At 40.6% G+C, this 21,408-nt stretch overlaps 1 protein-coding gene across 3 annotated transcripts in view; it reads left to right on the plus strand.

Annotated features, from left to right (window-relative positions):
- Window positions 1-21,408, plus strand: part of CDH11 (cadherin 11) — an 84,549-nt gene that overhangs the window by 43,269 nt on the left and 19,872 nt on the right. For all 3 annotated transcript variants that reach the window (XM_027665144.1, XM_027665146.1, XM_027665145.1), the window contains exon 3: window positions 19,320-19,713. In XM_027665144.1, coding sequence (XP_027520945.1) covers window positions 19,486-19,713 — 228 coding nt within the window. In that variant the 5' untranslated portion in view covers window positions 19,320-19,485. The remainder of the gene's footprint in view (window positions 1-19,319; window positions 19,714-21,408) is intronic.

The following is a 21,408-nucleotide window of genomic DNA, read 5'->3' on the forward strand; positions in this document are numbered from 1 at the left end:
GAAAACATGAAGGTCTGTCCCTGTCACTAGTGTATGAGATAAGTGAATTCAACAATCTGGGTCCTACTCCAGTTTTTTTCATGCCTTATCTGCAAACCTGTTGTGTCTTTTCTCATAGACTTTTTTACATATCAGGGTTAAAGTAAATAAATTCTGAAAGAAAGCTTCCTGCAGAGTAACTGTGGTATGTTCCCTCTGCTTGGGGTGTGAAGTGTCTCCCTGCAAAAGAGAAGGAACAAGAGCTGCTTTTGTTGATTATCATGTAAACCTGTGCATCCATATGCTTCCTAAATTCTCTTCCCTTCTTTTGAAGGATCTTTTTTAAATTACTCCCACCTGTGCCTGTTCAGGAATGCAAATTTCCTGTTACAGTAGCTGGATAATCAAACAGTTGAGAAGGTAAAATATTCATGTTTAGCTATTGTTCTGGGACAAGGAGCAGCAGGACAGACAGCAAGGCCCTGCTGAGCTCTCTGGGAGCTGGAACACAGGCCAGTAGCCTCAAGAAGTGGGAATATCCTGACTAGAGGTTTCCTTCCTGTACTGCTTGGATTTTTTATACAGAAGTTCAAGAGAGACTGGTAGTAGGCAACACCAGATACATTTCCCTTCAGTTATGTTATTCTGAAAGCATTCTTTATGAATGAAGGGTCTGTAGGACCCAAAACAGAACAGTCTTATAGAAACATGAAATGGTTTGGGTTGGAAGGGATCTTAAAGCTCAACTCATTCCACCCCCTGCCACGGGCAGGGACACCTTCCACTAGCCCAGGTGACTCCAAGCCCCCTCCAACCTGGCCTTGGACACTTCCAGGGATGGGGCAGCCACAGCTTCTCTGGGCAACCTAGGCCAGGGCCTCCCCACCCTCACAGGGAGGAATTCCTTCCATATATCTCCCTTGAATTTCTCTCTGTCAGTGTGAAGCTGTTCCCCTTTCTCCTATCACTGCAATTCCTGATGAACAGTCCCTCTCCAGCTTCCCTGTAGCCCCTTCAGGTACTGGAAGGCTGTGATGAGTTCACCATATAGGAAGAAAAAACTGAAGTTCACTTACTGGCCATAAAAATCAGTGTTGTCTGATGTATACTTTACCTCTTTCTTGTCTAACATCTTTTTATTATTTGTTTTTAATAGAAAGACTATGGTAGGAAAACCATGGTATTCCTGGCATACAGTGCAGATCTTGGAAGGAAATTGCTGTATAGTTTTGTTTCTGCACAAATGCCATGTGGAAAGAAGGTTGATTTCCACTCGCAGAACTACAGCACAGAGGAGACACCTCATGTACCTGCAGGATCAGCTTATTACATGTTTTTTAAGATGGATATTAGTAATTTCAATGAAGTAGGCTCATATATGAGGGCAAAAGCTTTGATTTTAGTAAGATGACACTCCAAAGTAAATCGAATCCTGAAGTGGTTCTTTAAGAAGGGCCTGAGAGTGAACTGTTAAGAGTAAGACAGTCTCATTTCACACAGTCTGTGTAACAAGACGCAGTCTGAATTTATTACTTTTGCTCCTTAGTGCTCTTCAAGACTTGCTTGAGCTAAAACACCTTTGGAAATATTGTTAGAATAATTATAAAACAGATATCCTGGTCAAATAGATACCAAAGAAGAATGATTATTTTGTTAGAAATTACAAAGACTTCAAAGACATCAAGTGGGAAATATGTTCTCAGTCCTGTCTCTTCTGGTCTCAATAACTCCTAACATGGACATTTTAGATTTTCCCATCTGCTTTTAATAGAAAATTATTTCCATGAAGTACTATTGCCTTGAAAGAGTCTTGACTTTGTTGAAATGTGTAATTTGTTTTTGGAAGTAATTAACGTGTACCTGAACTGAAATTCAGGTCTTGGTGGCAAAAGGTTTGTTCCAGCTCAAATGCTGAAACCACTGAGTCATCAAACACTCATCTCTGCATTTTCCCAGCTCTCTGGGAAATCCCAGCCCTGTTTGGGCTGGGTGTGCTCTGCTCTGGAGCATTAAAAGGTTGATTCATTGACTAAAAACTCCCCAGAACTCCAATCACTTGTGAGTCAAAATAACCTCAAATACTTGTGAAATCTGTGTTGTGATAAAATTAATTTCTAACAAAATGCCCATAATTACTTTAAAGGTGAGAAGTGTGAACCAAAAGCTAAATCAAAGTCTTCCAGAAACAATTTTGATCAGAAATTATTAAGAAAACTTGCCAACCTAAACTATAAATCCTCTGTATAGTTGCTCACTTTGGGCTTCAATAATGATGATAATGATAGTAATAATAGAACACATTCACCATAGGGTTTCCAAGAAAAAAATACACACATCCAGGGCTAGAAAAAATAAATGCAAGAGAAACTAAATAGTATGTCTTGCACATTTATATTACACACAAAAATTGATTGCTGTATACTCAACCATTCAAGTTTCATATGCAACAAAAAACGTCTTGAATTCTACTCAATTGTTAGTTTGCTGTTTCAAAAATTAACATATTCTGTATGCTATTAAATAAATAAAAATTTATTGTATTTAATTCTTTTGAAGTATTTAACCAAGCCAATTCGTGCACTCTTAGTCACAGCTGAAGAAAAACTTCTTGCAAATTGCTTCAGTATCTTTCAGGAGTACTTGGAGATATAACCATGCTACATATGCAATTTATAGACTCTACTCGTCTGTATAAACACTAATAAAGTCACATAAGTTGTGATTGCTAAAATCTAATATAATGCAATGGTTTTCCCCCCTCTCTTCCTGACAACCTGCATTTGCAAATGCTCAGTTACTGTATTTTAAAATGGCTTTTCAATTACATTCTACCGCTCTAGGGGAAAGCCTTTTGACAAAGGCATGACATAAACCATTTCTATTGCAGCTCCATCACAGTTCCCATAGCTAAACTAGACTGGACAGTTCATTAAAAAGAAAAATTAATAGTCCAAGGTTGTAGGGAAACAATAACAGATTATGACTGGCCTGTGGCAGCCCACTGAATTCATGTAGTGGAATAAAAATGGTTCCCTTGTCTCATAAATGAAGGTTTGTTTCAAGGTTTTGGGTGAAGTCACTACCTCTGTCCCTTTACAGGAGAAAAGCTGTGCAGTTTCTTGTCTATAAAAGCAATACTTGTAATTCCTGCAGAAGATTAATATGTACTCCTTGGGATATAAAGCACATGTGGGATAATCATTGAATAAATAGAATAGAATAGAATAGAATGACTAAACAGCTACATCAAAGCAGAAACTAACCTTCTCAGGGCAGGGCAGAGGCATGGAGGGGCAAAGTGAGGATGGAGTCAGGACTAAATCCTATCTTTTCTTATCTAAGGTAGGAACTGCTCTAGACTAGGCTAAGTTTGCTATACTGAATGTGCCAAAGCATTTGTGATTCAATGGTAGTTCTTTTAGGTCTGCTTCTGCTACCTGTGTAACACTATTTGTGATTTATCTCTTACTTAAGGCTGTTCTTAAAGGTGTAACCAAGTCCTGATGGCATCTTTCTAGATGTTGCTGCATATTTTTCTGAATTTCCTGAGGGTTTCATGGTTCAAATTTCCTGTATAATTCTAGTATGTGTGGCAAGCACACAGACTTATAGTTTACTGTCAAAATCTGAGTTTTATTATATCAATACTATAAATTCCTGTCTCAGAAGATATTTCAAAGCATATGGGCTCTGGGATGCTTTAACTGTTTCTTTTGGCCAGTAGCCACAACCTTCTAATGAATTCAATGGGATAACAGGAGAGGCCAGAAAAGGGGAAGTCTGAGCCAATATAACTTTTGGAATCACATGCAGGACTGACCCTGCAGGGTATTTTCTGGTTCTGTTTATGAACACAATCTTCTTTCAGAAACAGCAGCCTAAAATACTGAGAATTCCTGGTTCTGGTGTCTGATCCCCTGTACTTTTACAGGTTTATACCTACTTTTACAAGAGAACTTGGACATTCGGCCTCCAACTCTCCCTTTTCTCCCTCCAAAATAGGAAAGCAGATTATGTAATCTCTAAAGTCTGGCCACTCAGAGAGGCCTCCTGGCTCTCTTGGCTTGGTTTCATGCTCTAAACTATATTTTGTGAACTGAGGCTGCACTGAAGCAAAAATAACCAACCAACCAAAAGACTCTCTCCTTGACCTACCAAGCTGTTTTCATGCTCACACTGCAGGCGACATGTGTGAGCTGCAGTATGTTGGAGGGAGGGTATTTCTCTGCATTTTTCCAGGAAATATGCTCACACAAACATTGAGCCCTCACTAATGAGCTGTTCACTCCGAGGCTGGGGACTGACTGCAGACTTCACTGCTGTGTTGTGTTTACGGGTCCAAAGGTACCACTTGTGTCCTCTCTCCCTCTCTGCAGGGTCTCAGGCCCAGGAGAGAACAGCCCCAGCACAGGGAACAGCCTGTGAGTCACAATGACTCACTCCAGGGACAGCTCAACAAAGACCGTGTTGTGCTGTCTCACAGGAAATCCAGTGACCCACTGGTTGCTGCTGCTCTGCTGCTCACAGGATCAACAGAATAACACAGTGGCTGTGTATTCAAGAAATGGAATGGCTGCTTTTCTCCTTGTAGGTCTGTAGAGATTTGATTTGCTTTATATTTAACAAATAAAAAGATCAATTAACTCTTTAAGTGGGAAAACTTCCCAGCAAAGAAGAGAATGGCAATGGCTTTTTTGATAATTGTCGAAACTACTCTCCTAAGCAGAAGCTGGTGCTCTGTTGGCCCAGTCATTATCCAGGATCCTTCTGCTCCCCACGTGCCGTTCTCTCCTTTCAGCAAGATCTGTGTCCTTTAACCAGAGCTCACACATGGCTGACGTATTATCTTTAGTGCAGCTGAACTGCTTTGCCTGTCTTACATTGAGCTTTCAGACCAGATTTCTTGAATCCTCCATCAGTTTATTATGCTACAGCTTGTCAAGATCATTTAGACTGAAGGAACAGAAGTTAAAAGCTAAGAATGTACTTTTAACCTAAAGTCTTAACAGTTAATCAAAGAATTGTTAGTTCAACTATGTTAAGCTTTTATACAAGTTATGGGCAGTTAACAGTGATGCCCACAACCTTCCCTTTTTACTGGTGTCATACTCACCATCGGCTGCCTCTCAGGCAGATGTCTTGAGGTGGGGATGGGGATGGAAGGTCCTTGTGTTCCAGAGCAATACAGGGATGGATCCTTCTTCCTCCATCCAGAGTGATTTTTGTTTGCTAACATACTCCATACCCTTGCTTGCTCTGTAGCTCCACATTACCTCCTGGTTTGCTGTGAAAGGTGTATTTTCTGTACATTGAATAATGCCTTGTGTTATCCAAGACTGGTTCTGTGCAGCTCCCAAGGTCGTATCTGTTCCCTGGCCAGCACCTTACCCCTGGTGAGCAGTTTACAGCCTGGGGGCCTCCACTATCATCTTGTACCTGGACTTTCAAATCTCCTCATATTATCCCATGCCTGTCTCTGCTGCATTTTATTTGGGGGTCATGGATAGTTTGTTCTACAAGGAAAAGTGGGTTGTTATTTTTATCTGTCCGTTTCCAACATGTGCACAAATCAACTGTGTGACAGCACACACTCATCCTGAGCTAAACCAAAAGCCGCCTGGTCCTTAGAGAACCTGTTACAGCCAAATAAGTTAAACAAAACCAAGGCCCAGGCAGGCCAAAACAAGTCCTGATGATGTCTAAAGGTCCAAATGGGTCCTGCTGCCTGTGCTGACAGCCTCACACATGGCCCCTGGCATGTCACAGCCAATGGGAACACCTGGGCTTACAAGGCTCTGAAATATTAACAAGTTCATGTTAACACATGGAAAATTATTTTTTACACTATTTATTTAAACCCCATTATGAAATAGGCATTTAGTAAACATTCATTTTAGTAATCTTATTCTTACATAATCATTTCTGTCACATGTTATAGTTGGGTTCAGTTAAAGCTATGTTTCCAAACACGCTATAAGTGGCTGTGTGTGTCCTTCATAATGATTCTTCCTACTTATGATATATATTTACCATTTCTTGGGTCTGATTCTAAGCTCACTTACTGAAGCTTGAACCAGAAGGGGTTCACAAAATTTGCGCAAAGAGCTTTAGAAAATAAAGATCATGTTAAGTTTTTTATAGCAATGTTTACCCTGTCAACCATTACATTGGAACAAGAAATATGTCTATCTGTTCAGAAAGATGTTCCCTGTTCTTGGATGAATCCCCAGATCCAGTTTCTCCAGCTGGTGCCCGTCTGGTGCTTTACTCTCTCTGACCACTGGAATTCCAGGAAGCTGTTTTTTATTGTCCTCCTGCAAGTTTTGCAGTTGAAACCCCTGTCTTTCAGTCTTCAAAGTGGTGAGAAAAGAGAGGGTTAGCTACGTCACTACCCTTAGATGTGACATTGTGAAGGTTCCGTAAAGAAATTCAGATACTAATCCGTATGGGTTACCCTTATGCAGCCTTTTCTTATTTACTAAAGAGATTTAGAGGAAAAGGAGGATGGAAGTGTTCAGCATCATACACAAAGATACACGCCTGCTGAATTAAAATGCTTTTAAATGAACAACTCCAGATTCCTTGTGATGTGAACAAAACCAGCAAATGTCAGTACTTGAATACTGGGAAGTCTGAGATAGCAGCTGCACCAAAGAACAGGGCAGAGGGTCTGCTCAGCCTGTTCTGAAGGTTAAACCATTGGGTGCTGCAGGTTGCTTCTCAGGTATATGTCAAATTTCCACAAATAACAGGGGAATCCTTAGCAAGGTTAAAACAAAATCTGGGAAAAAAACCTGAACAAAACTCATAGGACACTCAACACACTGCAACTAACAATTTCATCCTGACTTGGAAACAAGAGGGAAAGTACAGATGAAACATAAAGTTACAGATTTGGAAATGACTTGGAGCTGTGAAAGCCTTGTTTCCCTCTGTCAGGGGTGATAAAATGCACGACCAGAGATGGGAGGCATTTGATTTGATGCATTGCCATACACAGACCCTTCTCAGCTCCAGTAACCCAGTCTCCACAGCCTCGTGCTCTTGCAAACCTGATGTATTTATGGAGAGCTCTATTTTGTACAATACACTTGATCATTAGTCTTGGGCTTTCAGTCACCTTCGTCTTGTCCACCAGCTACTTGCTTCTAACACTGTAATTTGGGCTTCTAGCTCACACCGGCTCTCTTGGGCTTAATACATGGTCTTTAAAAGCTTTTTATTGACACAACCTCCATTTTCCTTCTCTATGCACTCCCAAGACTGCCAGCAGTCATTTCATTTTGTTTCTTATTTCAGCTGTGAAGTTGACATTTCCTTTTAAAAAGCTAAAAAGGTCCAAAGTTTCTAAGTATTCCATCCTTCTTCCAATAAATGTAACAGGTACCAATGTATTTAGAAAGATTATGTTTGGTGACAGACTCTCTCATCTCTCTTTAACCTAATAGTTCCTTTTCCAGAAAAAAAACATAATTACTCCAAGAGCAATTTATTTAATTACTGTTATGGGAGACTTCAAAGGAAATTGGTTGGATTGAAATAGTGATATCACCCTGGCAACATTTTGAAAAGAACATTTTGGTAGAAAAATATGCTGAATGCAAGGGCATATTTAATATGGGGAAAAATGCCTAATCCTGTTCTTTTGAACGGAACTTTCAGTCTTACATATGTATATGTGTGCGTGTGTGTATGTACATATATGGGGGGTTATTGTGGGGGTTTGGATCTATTTTTCTGCTATGAATATAAATTCTTTCCCCTCTACTAGTCTCATTTTAAGGTCATTCAATCAAAAAAATGTAACTGTTCTCAATGCAGCCATTCTACCAAATGCTGGGTTGTTTTCTTCTTTCTTTTTCACAAACTCATTTTCAAGTAACACTTCTCTGGTCTTCATTAGGGAGAAAACTGTTATTGGTTTGGAAGTTAAAGCTGTACCTGACTGGACACATGTTCAAGCACACTCGAGTACTTTTATAACTGCCCTGTTGGCTAAAAAAGGCATTAGGGATCCGAAATGAAGAGCTCTGGTTGGTGATCTGTGGTTGGTGAACTCTGGTTGGATGCAGATGTATCTCACAAGACCTGATTATTGCACTCTTAAGGTCAAGACTTGCCCTTGGCATCAAAGAAATGGTGGCAAAAGGTATTTGTATCCTCCAGACACATAATGCTCTTCCAAAATACAGCTGATTATAGTTGATTCATAGCTTCAGCTACAAATAACACTAATTTAATTTTAAAATGCCCATTTTTGGCCAATTTTCCATGACCAGCTCACTGTGGAACATCAGTTTCTGAAATTTTAATGTAAGAACTCATTCAAGGTATTTAAATTTTGCCTCTTCTGGATGATAGCCTGATAACAAACAACCTTCCAACTGTAGCAAGGCACTGCCTTAAAACTGTTGTTGTTAATGACTCTGTCAGAAGAATAGAAATGAAATGTTTCGTTGCAATCTCCTGTGATTATAGGTCAGAAATAGTGCCAAGCTATAGTCTCTGGGATGTGTTAGTGTTCATGTGATCAGCTAGAAATATGTGATGAACAGCTTTAACTCAAAGCAAGTTCTAACTATGAAAGATGTCCTGGATAATTTGCCCATTTAAAAAATGTATCATTTGAATGAAAAACAAATTTTAATTACAAGCTGACACAAGACTGTCTTTGTGCTATTTATATGCTTAGCATCTAATTGTATCACTTTAACACCTCTTGCTGCATTTTTAGTTTTGTAACATAATGTTGGGAATTATGTCTTAGTCCTTATAGCTTTCAAACACTGAAAATACAGATAATTCCTCTGATTTGTGCTCAGAGCAGGTCAGAAAGCCAAAGGGAAAGTTGTGGGAATGGAGGTGGTGTTTTCTTTGCATTTGTGTATTTGTTTTTTAGATTAAATGGAAATATTCTATGATGACTAATTACAAGAAGATATCTCAGAAGATACTTATGCAATTATTGTTTGAATGATAATCTTATGATTTAATGGTTTGCAAATAATAATATAAATCCGCACATTTAGTCTTTTCAGGTGGAACCTCCCCATAGGTATTTAAACAGTGATGGTCTCTGTTATTGGTGCTATTGAGGCTGTTTCAGGAATGTGTTAGAATATTCCTGGTGTTGTTATCTCATGTTATCAAGCCAAAATAGGTCTCTTTACAATCTCTGCCTCGGCAAAAATTAATTATTGATTCACTTTTTCATTCAGAATTCTCAAAGTGGCTTTATGGAAGAAATTTGCACTAAAGTAGAATAGTTTAGCAAACTATCAAAAAGAGAACCTTCATGTGCACGACTGAAAGATCTGAGCTCTTCTGCAGCTCCAAGAAAGCTGAGAAAAGGAGAAGGCTCTTTGATGAGCAATTTAGCTCTCACCTTTCTCTCTTTAGCAAATGTATTTGTAAAAGGGACTCGTAGTAATTCACTAACTTATCAGGTTTCATAAAGATAAATGTTCCAGAGAATGTAATTTGAGACTCTAAACAGAGAGTCAAAATGGTTGCTAGACTTAAGGTGCTGCTGGGGTGGTTTCCATGTCCTTCCATAGGGGAAGCCTTTTATCAGGAACTTTCCTAATTGAGGGAGACCAAATTGAAGGGCAGCAGGGGATGGAGGAGTCTTGGAGAATTTTATCAGAAGTAGAAAGTTTCATAGAGGAACATGCTGGTCATAGAAAGCCCTCACAGGATGCTTTAACAGTCTGGCATTTCAGCAGCAGTGCTGAAGCTGCCTTGAGAAGGGAGGCTGTGAGTGCAGTACCACAGACTGACTTCGGATTTCTGATTGTGTGGAGTCTGTCAGCCCTTCAGCAAGAGATTAGAGATCACTACAGAAGTGGATTGCTTGTTGCAGTTCTTTCTGGCTTGATTTGGTAGCTGAATAGACCTGCCTGCAGTCGTTAGTTTTTGATGGGTTTTCACTCTTTAATCTTGACTTTCTGCCTCATTTCTGGCATAAACCAAAAGGCCCGTCAGGCACAGCACAAGTGTTATTTAGACATTCATACTTATACATTCTTAGGGAAAAAAATATTCAGGGTTGGCTTAGCATGTAAGTACAGCATTAGTAGCTGGAATTAAGTTCACTTTAGTTATCATTTATTTCCTCCTCAGGGGGTCATTTATAGCCACTTCCATGGAACTGAACTGAAACAAGGATGGACTAGGCTGGAGCTGTATTGGCCTTGGACCACACAGGAAATTAGGAGAATTCCAGTTTGTCTGAGATGCACAAGAACACAATTACTATTTAAAATAAACTCTACCAAGAGCTTAGTCATTACTTGAAATGACTCTATCAATCACATGTTACTTAATAAGACTACCTTTCTTATGCTGATTGTTTTGCTGTAGAGTTTATGCTTAAAACCAGTCAACCTCTGTCACATTTATCTTAAGTGGATCTCCCTAGGGCAACAAATAAATGTAAAACTCTGTTTACAGCCATTTTTCACTTCCCAAGCCATTTAATATCACTCTTTCAGGCTTATTTCTGTGTCATTCACTTCATAATATACTAAGTTGTCTTCCTGCTCCCTCCTGCTTTGCATGAGGTACACCAGTGGCAACCTCACTCTCCTCAAATTGGTACAAAGTAAATCAAGGCTTGGTGGAAGTGCTTTCCTTCCATGATGAATTCAGAGCTGGATACTCACAGACACTTCACATCATACCATTCAGGAGGTTATTTTTCTTCCTCTTCCCCACACAATGACTTCTGTTTTCAAAGAGCCATCATTTTCTGGGTTTGTCTATGGTTTCGTAATACTGAGTCCCAAAGCTGCTCCAGGAAAACATGGCTACATTTCAAAAACTGTTCTTTGAAGCAGCTGGGGATTATTGGCTTTAAACATCTCCGTAATCCAATACAGTGCTATAAAACATAATTTAAAATTGCAAAGGATTAAGATTTCCTTTCATAGGATTCTACAGACTCAGAATAGGATTCTACAAAACTTACTTAGCATTTTTAAAGCAACTTCTATTGTAAAGATGGAAATCAGCAGTTCTGTAAAGATTTTATTTCTCTATTTAGTACATACAAATCTTGCCATGACCTAGAATCCCTCTGTAGTAGGATACCTCTGGAGTCTTGGCTTTTTGCACACCATATATAAAGCTCTATATAAAGTTATATATATAGTTAACTCTGCAGAACTGTAGCTTCAGGCTCTAATCCCTTCCATTGCATCATGCTCCTGTGCAGAACAGCAGAACATGAACTGGAGGAGTGTGAGGTTCTTCCTCTTCAGAGGAATAACTAAGATAATTTTTTCCCAAGTATCTTTAAATATGAAAAATATCTTTTCCCAGTCTAAATACTTTTGTCACATAAGACTAATTATATTTTGTGAATGACACAGAAGACTTCATATCAATTTGCATTCAGATGAGGGTTATTTGCTGTTGGCTCCAGTGAGACCTGGAATATGTTTCAGCAAGAAGAAGGATTCAGTGGTACAGAAGGGCCCACAGGGAGTTAGTTGCTGGTGATCTGTTCTAGAATCACACATTGGGAAAAATGAGATTTACCAGTTATATATACAGCAGGAAAATCTTTTCCTGTGTCAGAAATTGTCATTTAAGCAAAACATTTTGATGAGGCTAATGCAAATTGGCCAACAGAATGATTTGGGTGGGAAGGGACCTTAAAGCCCATCCAGTGCCACCCTGGCCATGGGCAGGGACACCTTCCCCTAGACCAGGTTGCTCCAAACCCTGTCCAACCTGGCCTTGGACACTTCCAGGGATGGGGCACCCACAGCTTCCCTGGGCAACTTTCCCATATCCATTCTAAAGCTACTCTGTCAGTTGTCCCGTCACTCTGTGCTCCTGCTGGTTGATTCCCAGCAGACACATATCCACGACCAGTCTCTGGGGTTAGTCCTAAAGTCAGTGTGCTGGATGTGGAGTCCTGCAGCTTTTAATTTCCTATTTTGTATGTGATGAGTAAGGGCCATGTCCTGGCACTTGGAGAGGGAACTCTGCTGCTGTATGAACAAAACTCCATGTCCTGGGGGAAAGGGTTCATGTGAGGAAGCAAAAATCCATCTCCTAAAAGGCTGATTTCCTGACTGGAAACACATTTAAAGCCCTTTCCTTCTGGGGTCACTGAAAGTTTAAAAGCTCATATTGTCTCACCCTCCAGTTCAGCTCATTCCATTTAATGTAGACCTTGCAAATGATGACACACCAGTGTTGCACCTTTGTTAATTCTGTATATCATAGGGGTAGCTCTATCCAGGACAAATCAGTCTTAGTCTAGTTCCAGTAGAAAAACAAGATAATCCTAATTCGAGTCTTTAGAGTACCTAGAATCTCAAAGTTTGGCATTTTTCAGGACTTTGCTACATGTGTCATGCAAACTACCTATGTAGGACCTGATATGTCGCATAACATTATTTCATGTAAATAAAAGGAGAGGCCTTATTTCCATGTGAAGTCTAAGCTAAAAACTATTCAAAGATTGGTCTGATAATGCAGAACATTTTAAAATCAAAAGTAACCAGGAGAATTAAATTAAAGGCACAAGGTACTGATCCCTAGTGTTTTATTTTGTTTCACAAACCAAAGGGAACAGGCTATTTGTTTACTTTTTTATGCATAATTTTCTTGAAGTGAGTCAAGGAAAAGAACAATGTTTTGTTAAACAGAGAAAAATCAAATCAAACCCAACTGCTGGGTTACCAAGATGTGTGAAACTGGGTGGTTAGATCTGAATAGCTTTCTGCACCAAGAACTAATATCCTTCAAAAATATTTTCATATTAATGTACACAAAATTTCTTGACAATAGGTAGGCATCAGGTGTTTGAATGCAGCAATGTACAAGAGTATGAAGATACATGCCAGGCTGAACTACTCACATATTCATCAGTGCACACAACTGATGGAATGGTTGTGCACAAAGCTCTTCCACATAACTCAATTCTGTTTTAGTAAAAACTCCCAAAGCAGGTAAATTCATGATATACCCTAAAGATTTACCAGTAAGGGCTCAGTGGGACTCGTCTGATTATTTGATCTAGAAATCTGATTCCTACCTTCTTTCCATGGGAACTGCTCGTTTTCATGACCCTGATTGCCCAAAACTCAGACACTCTCAACTCCAGAACTAATACGATCCAATATTTATTATGTCATTAAAAAACTATTCATTTCCTTGTCTGATGATAAAATTACTGTAAAATTAATCATTCATCTTCTCAGTTAATTCTAATTGCAGCTAAAATCACATTTGAACTGGGAGTTTGCTATATTTACTTGATACTTGTGCAACACATTTCAGAACATAATCATCCATTATTATATTGCTACACTGTGGTCTTGGCTGCTTTCTGCCAAGTGTATTCCTGAGAACAATTGCTATTTTAATGTATCATCCAGAACTTACAGCCTAGACGAATCAGAAAAATTGTTTAGTCTATTATAACTTGGCATATTGTCATTTAATAGCATGCAGGAAATCATCAGGAATGTTTGGGATTATTTTTGCTATAAATATAATGAAAGGAATTTAAAATTGGCCAGTCTTCACTTCCGCCACTGGTCTTGTCGTTAAAATAATCTTTGTTGGCTCTTTAGTTTTTGCTGTTAGTGATCTCTGAGCAGTCATTCACATTAGTGTGAAGCTGTGTAGAGCACACTGACTTTTTAGAGTATGTTTTCCGTGTGGACTTGGATATATTATTTTTCAGGTTTATGATAGATGTGTTCTTAATTGAATTCTTACATGAATAGTGTATTTCCAGTAGGAATATCGATGGATATTATTTTCTGAGAGTAGAAGAACAGACTTTTCTTATGTCAAAATTGAAACTTTAGGACTAAGTAATAGCTACAAGTACACAGCATAGACATACTGTTTGTGTATCTAGAAATGTCCAGACAGCATGTTCTCCCAAGGATTTAGGAACATATTTTATTTCCATGCAAACATTTCTGTATGCACCCCATGGTGTATGTTGTTTTTCAGAGTGTGGACTAGATTTTTTTGGACATTTCTCAGTCCTGCATAGCTCAACTGATCAACTTACACGGGCAGCATCTGCTAATTTCATTGCTCTCCTGTGCCCTGCTGATGTGACTGGATCTTGTTAACTCTTGTTCTCTCTTTACCCTCGATAAAGCTATTATTCAATACCAAAACTGCCAACACTTGTTTGTATGCAATCAAAATATGTTAATGGAATTCTTCCTTTTGACAACAGTCTATCTTAGTGCAAGGATAGTTTGTAGCTTCTCATGAGGGGTAGAGGAGGGGCAGGGACTGAGCTCTGCTCTGGGGGGACCAGGGACAGCAGCCAGGGAATGGCTGGAGCTGTGTCAGGGCAGGCTCAGGTTGGATCTCAGCCAAAGATTCTTCCCCCAGAGGCTGGTTGGGCACTGCCCAGGCTCCCCAGGGCAGTGGGCACAGCCCCAAGGCTGCCAGAGCTCCAGGAGGGTTTGGACAACGCCCTCAGGGACACAGTGGGATTGTTGGGGTGTCTGTGTAGGGCCAGGAGTTTAACTCCATGGTCCTAATGAGTTCCATCCAACTCATCTTATTCTATGATTTTGTGAAATCTGGCATCCACTATGCTTAAGGAAGTGGGAAGCAGCTTTTTTACAGATTTCTTAGGAAAACTTGGATTTTCAAAATTACATGTTGTGCGATTCCAAATGGATGTCTGCTGTGGATTAACCCCAGCCAGCAACTCAGCACCACACAGGCACTTGCTCACTCCCCTGCTCCTCCCCTGGGATGGGGGAGAGTCTTGGAAGAGTAAAAATGAGAAAACTCATCACTTGAGATAAAGACGCTTTATAGGGACAGAAAAGGAAGAAAAGAATGATAATGAGGACTAAAGAATTAGAATGTACAAAACAATTGATGCACAATGCAATTTTTCACCAGTCACAGACGTGCCCAGCCAGTTCCTGAGCAGTGGTTCCCAGTTTATGTGCTGAACCTGATGTTGTAATGATTTGGAAGGTCCTTTTGGCCAGTTTGGGTCAGTTGTCCAGTTGTGTCCACTCTCAGCTTCTTGTGCCTCCCCTCCAGCCTCCTGGAGGGAGGACATGAGAAGCTGAAAGGTCCTTGACTCAGTATAAACATTACTCAGGAACAACTAAAACATCAGTGTGTTATCAACATTATTCTCTTCCTAAATCCAAAACACAGCACTGGACCAGCTACCAGGAAGAAAATTAACTCTATCCCAGACCAAACCAGCACAATGTTGTAGCTGGGTAAACTGTCCATTGAGATTTGTTTGCTGTAGCTGAGGAATATAATCTATGAGCAGAAATAGCAGTAATTTTGAGGACATATAAATGTTGTGATTTTTTAAATAAAATATTACAAACATTCACAGCAAATGAGTCTGATAGGTCACTATCTGTGCAGTGCCTGATTAAAAGTACTGCACACAGAATTTTGGGACACTGACTCAAGGAGCAGCCCAGGCAGCTGCAGCAATTGCCATCCTCACATCTCTATTCCATGCTTGCAGGATTACGAGGTACTTTTCCACAAGAGAAAAGGGCTCACTTTATAAATTTTAGCTCTAACCTGAGAGTATCTTGTGCACCTTGACTTCCAGAATAAAATGCAATTTATAAAAGGACAAACTGCAACTGTTTTGAATTTGAGTAATTTCATAGACTTCAGTGGAACCCTGTGGATTTATTCTCTCAGCTTTTCTGCTGTGGGAGTCAGAGGGCTCTCAGAGGGCTCCCTGCTGGGGCAACACGGCATGAGTGAGCAGAGCAGGACCTTCAGGAGGGGCATGAGGAGGCCAGGGAGACCTTATTGCCTGCAGCTCCAGCTTGAACTGTAGCCTGACTTCCTGTAGGTCACTTACTAAAGAACCAACTCGGCATTGCTACTAGAATAGAGTCCTTTGACTTTATAACTCAAAACAGAAGCAATTACTATAAACAGGCTTAGGGGTTTTTTTTAGCCCAAGTTGGACGTGCCCTGGACATGTGTGCCGGGAGCCAGAACCCCCCGTGCCCTGGGCTGATCCCCCAGCGTAGGCAGCAGGGCAGGGGGGGTGAGACCCCCCTGCAGAGCTGCTCCAGCCCTGGGGAACAGCACAGCAAGGACATGGAGCTGCTGGAGAGAGTCCAGAGGAGGCACCAAGATGAGCAGAGGGATGGAGCAGCTCTGCTGGGAGGAAAGGCTGGAAGAGTTGGGATTGTTCAGCCTGGAGAAGAGAAGCTTTGGGGTGACCTGATTGTGGCCTTGCAGGGCCTGAAGGGGCTACAGGAAAGATGGAGAGAGACTATTGACAAGGGCTGGAGTGACAGGACAGGGGGAATGGCTTCCCATGGACAGAGGGCAGGGTTAGATGGGATATTGGGAAGGAATTGTTCCCTTTGAGGATGGTGAGGCTCTGGCACAGGTTTCCCAGAGAAGTTGTGGCTGCCCCTGGATCCCTGGAAGTGTCCAAGGCCAGTTTGGACGAGGCTTGGAGCAACCTGGACTAATGGAAGGTGTCCCTGCCCATGGCAGGGGGTGGCACTGGATGGGCTTTAAGGTCATTTCCAACCCAAACCAGTCTGTGATTCTGTGAAGTAGTGGATGAGCGATAACAGTTTTCTTTAGCTTGAAGATATGTTCCCATACATGTACATGCAGAGGATAAAATAAAAGATAACAAATAATTTTTGCTTTAATCCTTATTAATAAATTAGCCATGGACCTGGGATTACCAGTTTGTTTCCAGCACTTCACACTTGAATAGCTGATATTAAACACATATGTATCAGCTTGGCTTTTCCATTATTGGTAAGCAGCTTTACAAAGTGTTTACTGGTTTACATAAAAGTATTGAGAACTTTTGGAGTAGTGGGGGTATTTGTTTACTTATTTTCACAGTTGAGATCATTATATGATGTTAATGGTGAATGATTGTCAGTGAGTTTAATTTTCAAATGCATCCAAAGTCTATTAACATAAGCAGTTTACTTACAGGCGTTTTTCACATCAGGTTTAAAAATGCACAGCTGTCCAGGAATATATCCTATTCCAGTTCTGTCTGGAGCATGTAGCCTCCTTTTAGCATTCCAGGAGCCCAAGCCCCTCTATCTGCTGCACAAGTGATCCCTGTAGTACAGATCCCTGTAGCAGTGTCCCTGTCCAGGGTAATCACCTGGACTGGGCCTGGCCTGACTGTTTCACTAGAAGGACACTCCAGAGCAAACTTTGTCTGAAACAGCAGCATCACTGATTAGCTGGATGCAATTATGAAGCAGACTGACCTGCCATAAGGTGCAGGATTTGGTTACGTCAATAAATTCCTGTAGGCGAAGAGGCCACTCAGGTGCTGGAGATAACATTTCCACAAGGATGTAAAACAAGAGGTGTTTATACACCGGACAGAGTAACTCAGTCTACACCTGTGGGATGAGCAGAGAATTTGATGGGTTGTGTTTATAAAGATGTACTATGTTTAATAAAGTTCAGTGCTGGGGAACCGTGGTAAGTAAATGCTGCATACCTAGGGCTTCAATTTCATTTTCTCTGTGCAAATCTGGGTGGAAAAAGGAGTGTCCTTTCCTCTCAGAATTAACCATTATCATTGAAAGTCACTATAATCTAGTGTTGAAAGACTTTTCGTCTTTAAGCCACCTCCAAAGTAGGTGAAATCTCAGTTTCTCAGGCCCTTTAAGTCTTAAATTGTTTTTACCTCTCAACAAAATGGAGATACAAAATAAAACCCACAGACCTAATGCTCCAAATTTCACACACATATATCATGTGAAAATAAAAACATTTTCCTGGGCAAAATAATAGAAATTGTTTTCTTTTTCATGTCTTCCATGCTGGTATGAGTAATCTGTAATGCGCCATCATATAACAATAGTAAAAAATTAAATGGATACAACTAATACACTTAGTAAATATGCTTATGAAAGCCTGAGTGTGTTCACACCTCTCTGGGTGAATTTCATCGAATTCATTATGCTGGAGCCATTGTGGACTTGTAATTGTGGTTATTTCAGTTCTCAATGACATAAAATTAAGAACTTATCTTTTTTGAGCAAATAAATCCAGATATTTAATCTTTTACTTCTGACCCCCTTTTGCCAATGTATTTTTATGTACCTGTGCAAAGGGATATGGACAGGAGGGCATGACTGCTCAGGAGGTGAGACAGACGCCCCCCACATGAGTGGGTTTGGTACCAGTGAGATGTTTTTCTGTTGCTGGAGTTATAGATTGGGGTGTAGGTTCAAGCTTTTCCCTCTATTCACATTTTCCCTGCTGCAAATACCAAGTGTAAGATCTTATTTCTCATTAAAAAATCGTTCTTTTTTAAAGCTGATGGTAGCACATGTTTATACATGCGCCTGTATGAATATAACATCAAATGTTTTGTTAGTATTTTGCAGAAGAGTAAAGTGAATTACACTGAAAGCTGAAAGAAACATCATAGGGAGCTTGTAAAATTGGTTGTTCTATAAAGATTCAAGAAGAATATATTGGAAACCCCAGGGATAAGTCAAATTGACCTTTGTGATGGATTGGAAGCTGCTGAAGGTTTAGTTCAGGTTTCACTGTATTATGCAATTTCTCCTTCAAATATTAATTCGGACCTAGTGTTTTAAGAAGTATGAGAAAGGAAGACATCAATGTAGTACTAGAAATAAATAACTAAATCAATTGTTACATTATCAAAAATATCTGATCAAGTTTTTATTGGTTTGTGGTAGTTACTCTCACCAGCCCAAAGCCAGCAAACTGATTTGGGCAATCAATGCTGCTTCTCTACTTTGATGTGTTTCAAGGGTCAGAGGTGTTTCAAGGGTCTAAATCCAAACTGTAGGTCCTTGGAGCTCTGTCAGCCACTGCTCCTGCCTAGAAAAACATGGGTGTTGTGTTCAGCGTGGAAATGTGTTGAACGTGTAGAAATATTACATCCTTGATAAGTCTTGGTCTCTCCCTTAAATGCAGACCTGTGGTTTAGCAGCTTATATCTAAGGCTTATATCTAAGATCCAAAAAGAGATTAGATATAAATTAGGCATTTCTATAGTTACCTTGCATTTTGGGCTAAATCCATTTGAAAGGATCATGAGAGAATATAATTCCCTATCTTTCAACTTCCAGCCAGTGACTGTCCAAACCAGCCAGTCAGGAGATTCTACAAGGTGGCAGTTCCATGTAACAAAGCACCAAATATGCTCATTAGTCTGTATTTCATAATTATTGATTTATTTTAGTCTTCTTATCTTGACATTTATCAAGGAAGTCCTAGTTTTATTTCACTTAATAAAAAAATTACTGCATCCTCAGAGACTTCTATAAAGAAGTGACAATCTTCTCCATTTTGCTTTCTTTCAGGAATTAAGTTGGGAAGCTGCAGAGCATTAAAGTGATGTGTTTAATGTGTGGTGGCATCCCATATGCACAACAGTCTGTGTGAAACTTCAGCAGCCTCAAACTTTTTGAGTTCCAAGGTGGAAGGGGTAGATTCTTGGATACTTCTGTGCCTACAAAATAACCAAAAATGAAGGAGGACAGTTGTTTACAGGCTGCTCTGCTCTGCCTGAGCATGTTGTGCTACAGCCACACCCTGAGCACGGGGCCACTGAACCAGTCCCGGCCATCGCTCCACGGGCACCACGAGAAAGGCAAGGAGGGACAAGTCCTGCACCGCTCCAAGAGAGGCTGGGTGTGGAATCAGTTCTTTGTTATAGAAGAGTACACAGGACCAGATCCTGTGCTAGTGGGAAGGGTAAGAAAGAATTTCCTTCTCTGTCATCTATTAATATTATTAATTTATATTGTTATTTTGTGTGTTGCTGAGTTTTTTCTTGCCGTTGTTTCTTCTTGCTCTTACCCTTGTGTTGTTTTAGCTGCTTCTTCAACAGCTACTTATTCACCTAGAATCACTTTCTTGGAGCTCAGTGTAGATGTTAAGCAAAATACCACCTAAGGCAATACAAATATTTCCATTGACCTCAGCAGTCCTTGCACGAAGGTGTGAAAGCTGTTATTTGGCAAACCAGGAAGAACCACAGAAGTACTTGAGCAACAATATGTACCAAGAATATCTGTTATCATTCTTGGGACTTTAAAAGTAGTAATTAAAAACGTAATGTCCAACCCAGCAGCTCAGTAAAAGCGTCCTACTCAATAGGTATCTTCTCACCATTTCGTTTTCAATTTATCAGTAAAATCAAACATATGAAGGGGTGTGTACAGAGTGAGAGATATCTGTGTGCACGTGTATGTACACACATCCTCAACTAGTTTTTTATTCTGCTACTGTCTAACACTAGCAGAATATAAATAGATAAATAAACAAGTATATTTGCCAGTTTTTAAACAGTCAGCAGAACTCTGTTGACTTAACACCAGCACAAAAAGAGTGGGGAAACAGGACCAATGTCAGCAAATACCATTCTGACAGCCCGGTTTAAGAGGTGGTTAGCATTAGTAATTTGTGGATGTCAATATAAAATCAATAAATCTGTAATTTGGCTCAATGTTTCCCTCATCCATCAAAGTGAAGTTGTGTATTGGTTGCCGAAGTAAGAGTATTTAGTAAGCATTTGTTTCTTCTTTTGTATTAAAGAGGGTGCAATTAGTTGGCAATCACTCCAGTTGGCAATCACAGAATCAGAGAATCATTAATGTTGGAAAAGCCCTCCCAGCCCATGGATCCCCCCTGTGCCCCATCCCCACCTTATCCCCCAGCCCAGAGCACTCAGTGCCATGGCCAGGCCTTCCTGGGACACCTCCAGGGATGGGTACTCCAAACCTCCCTGGGCAGCCCCTGCCAAGGCCTGACCACCCTTTCCAGCAAGAAATTCCTTCTCCTGTCCAACCTGAGCCTCCCCTGGCACAGCTGGAGGCCGTTCCCTCTCCTCCTGTCCCTTGTTCCCTGACAGCAGAGCCCGACACCCCTCCCGGCTCCCCCCTCCTGTCAGGGGGTTGCAGAGCCAGAAGGTCCCCCCTGAGCCTTTGTTTCTCCAGGCTGAGCCCCCCCCAGCTCCCTCAGCTGCTCCTGCTACTCCAGCCCCTTCCCAGCTCCGTTCCCTTCCCTGGACACGCTCCAGCCCCTCAATGTCTCTCTTGCTGTGAGGGCTCAGAACTGGGCACAGCACTCGAGGGGCCTCAGCAGGGCCAGCACAGGGGACAATCACTTCCTTGGTCACACTATTCTTGATACAAGCCAGGATTCCTTTGCCCACCTGGGCACACTGCTGAGCTCACTGGTTGCATCCCATTTATCACTTAACAGTTTTTTACATGCAACCCAGTAGAATATGATTTGTATGAAGTGCACAAAAATGTTTTTAAAAATGACTCTTCCTTCCAACTGGGTTTGAATAAAGAACCTGCTATAATTATCTTCTCGTGTATTCTCTTCTTTAAATCTTAAATGTGAAGGCTTGGGTCTCAGCAGCAGCCTGTGTGTGGCAGG

The sequence above is a fragment of the Corapipo altera genome, unplaced genomic scaffold, assembly GCF_003945725.1.
Source record: "Corapipo altera isolate COAL_440 unplaced genomic scaffold, ASM394572v1 141, whole genome shotgun sequence".
NCBI lineage: Eukaryota > Metazoa > Chordata > Aves > Passeriformes > Pipridae > Corapipo > Corapipo altera.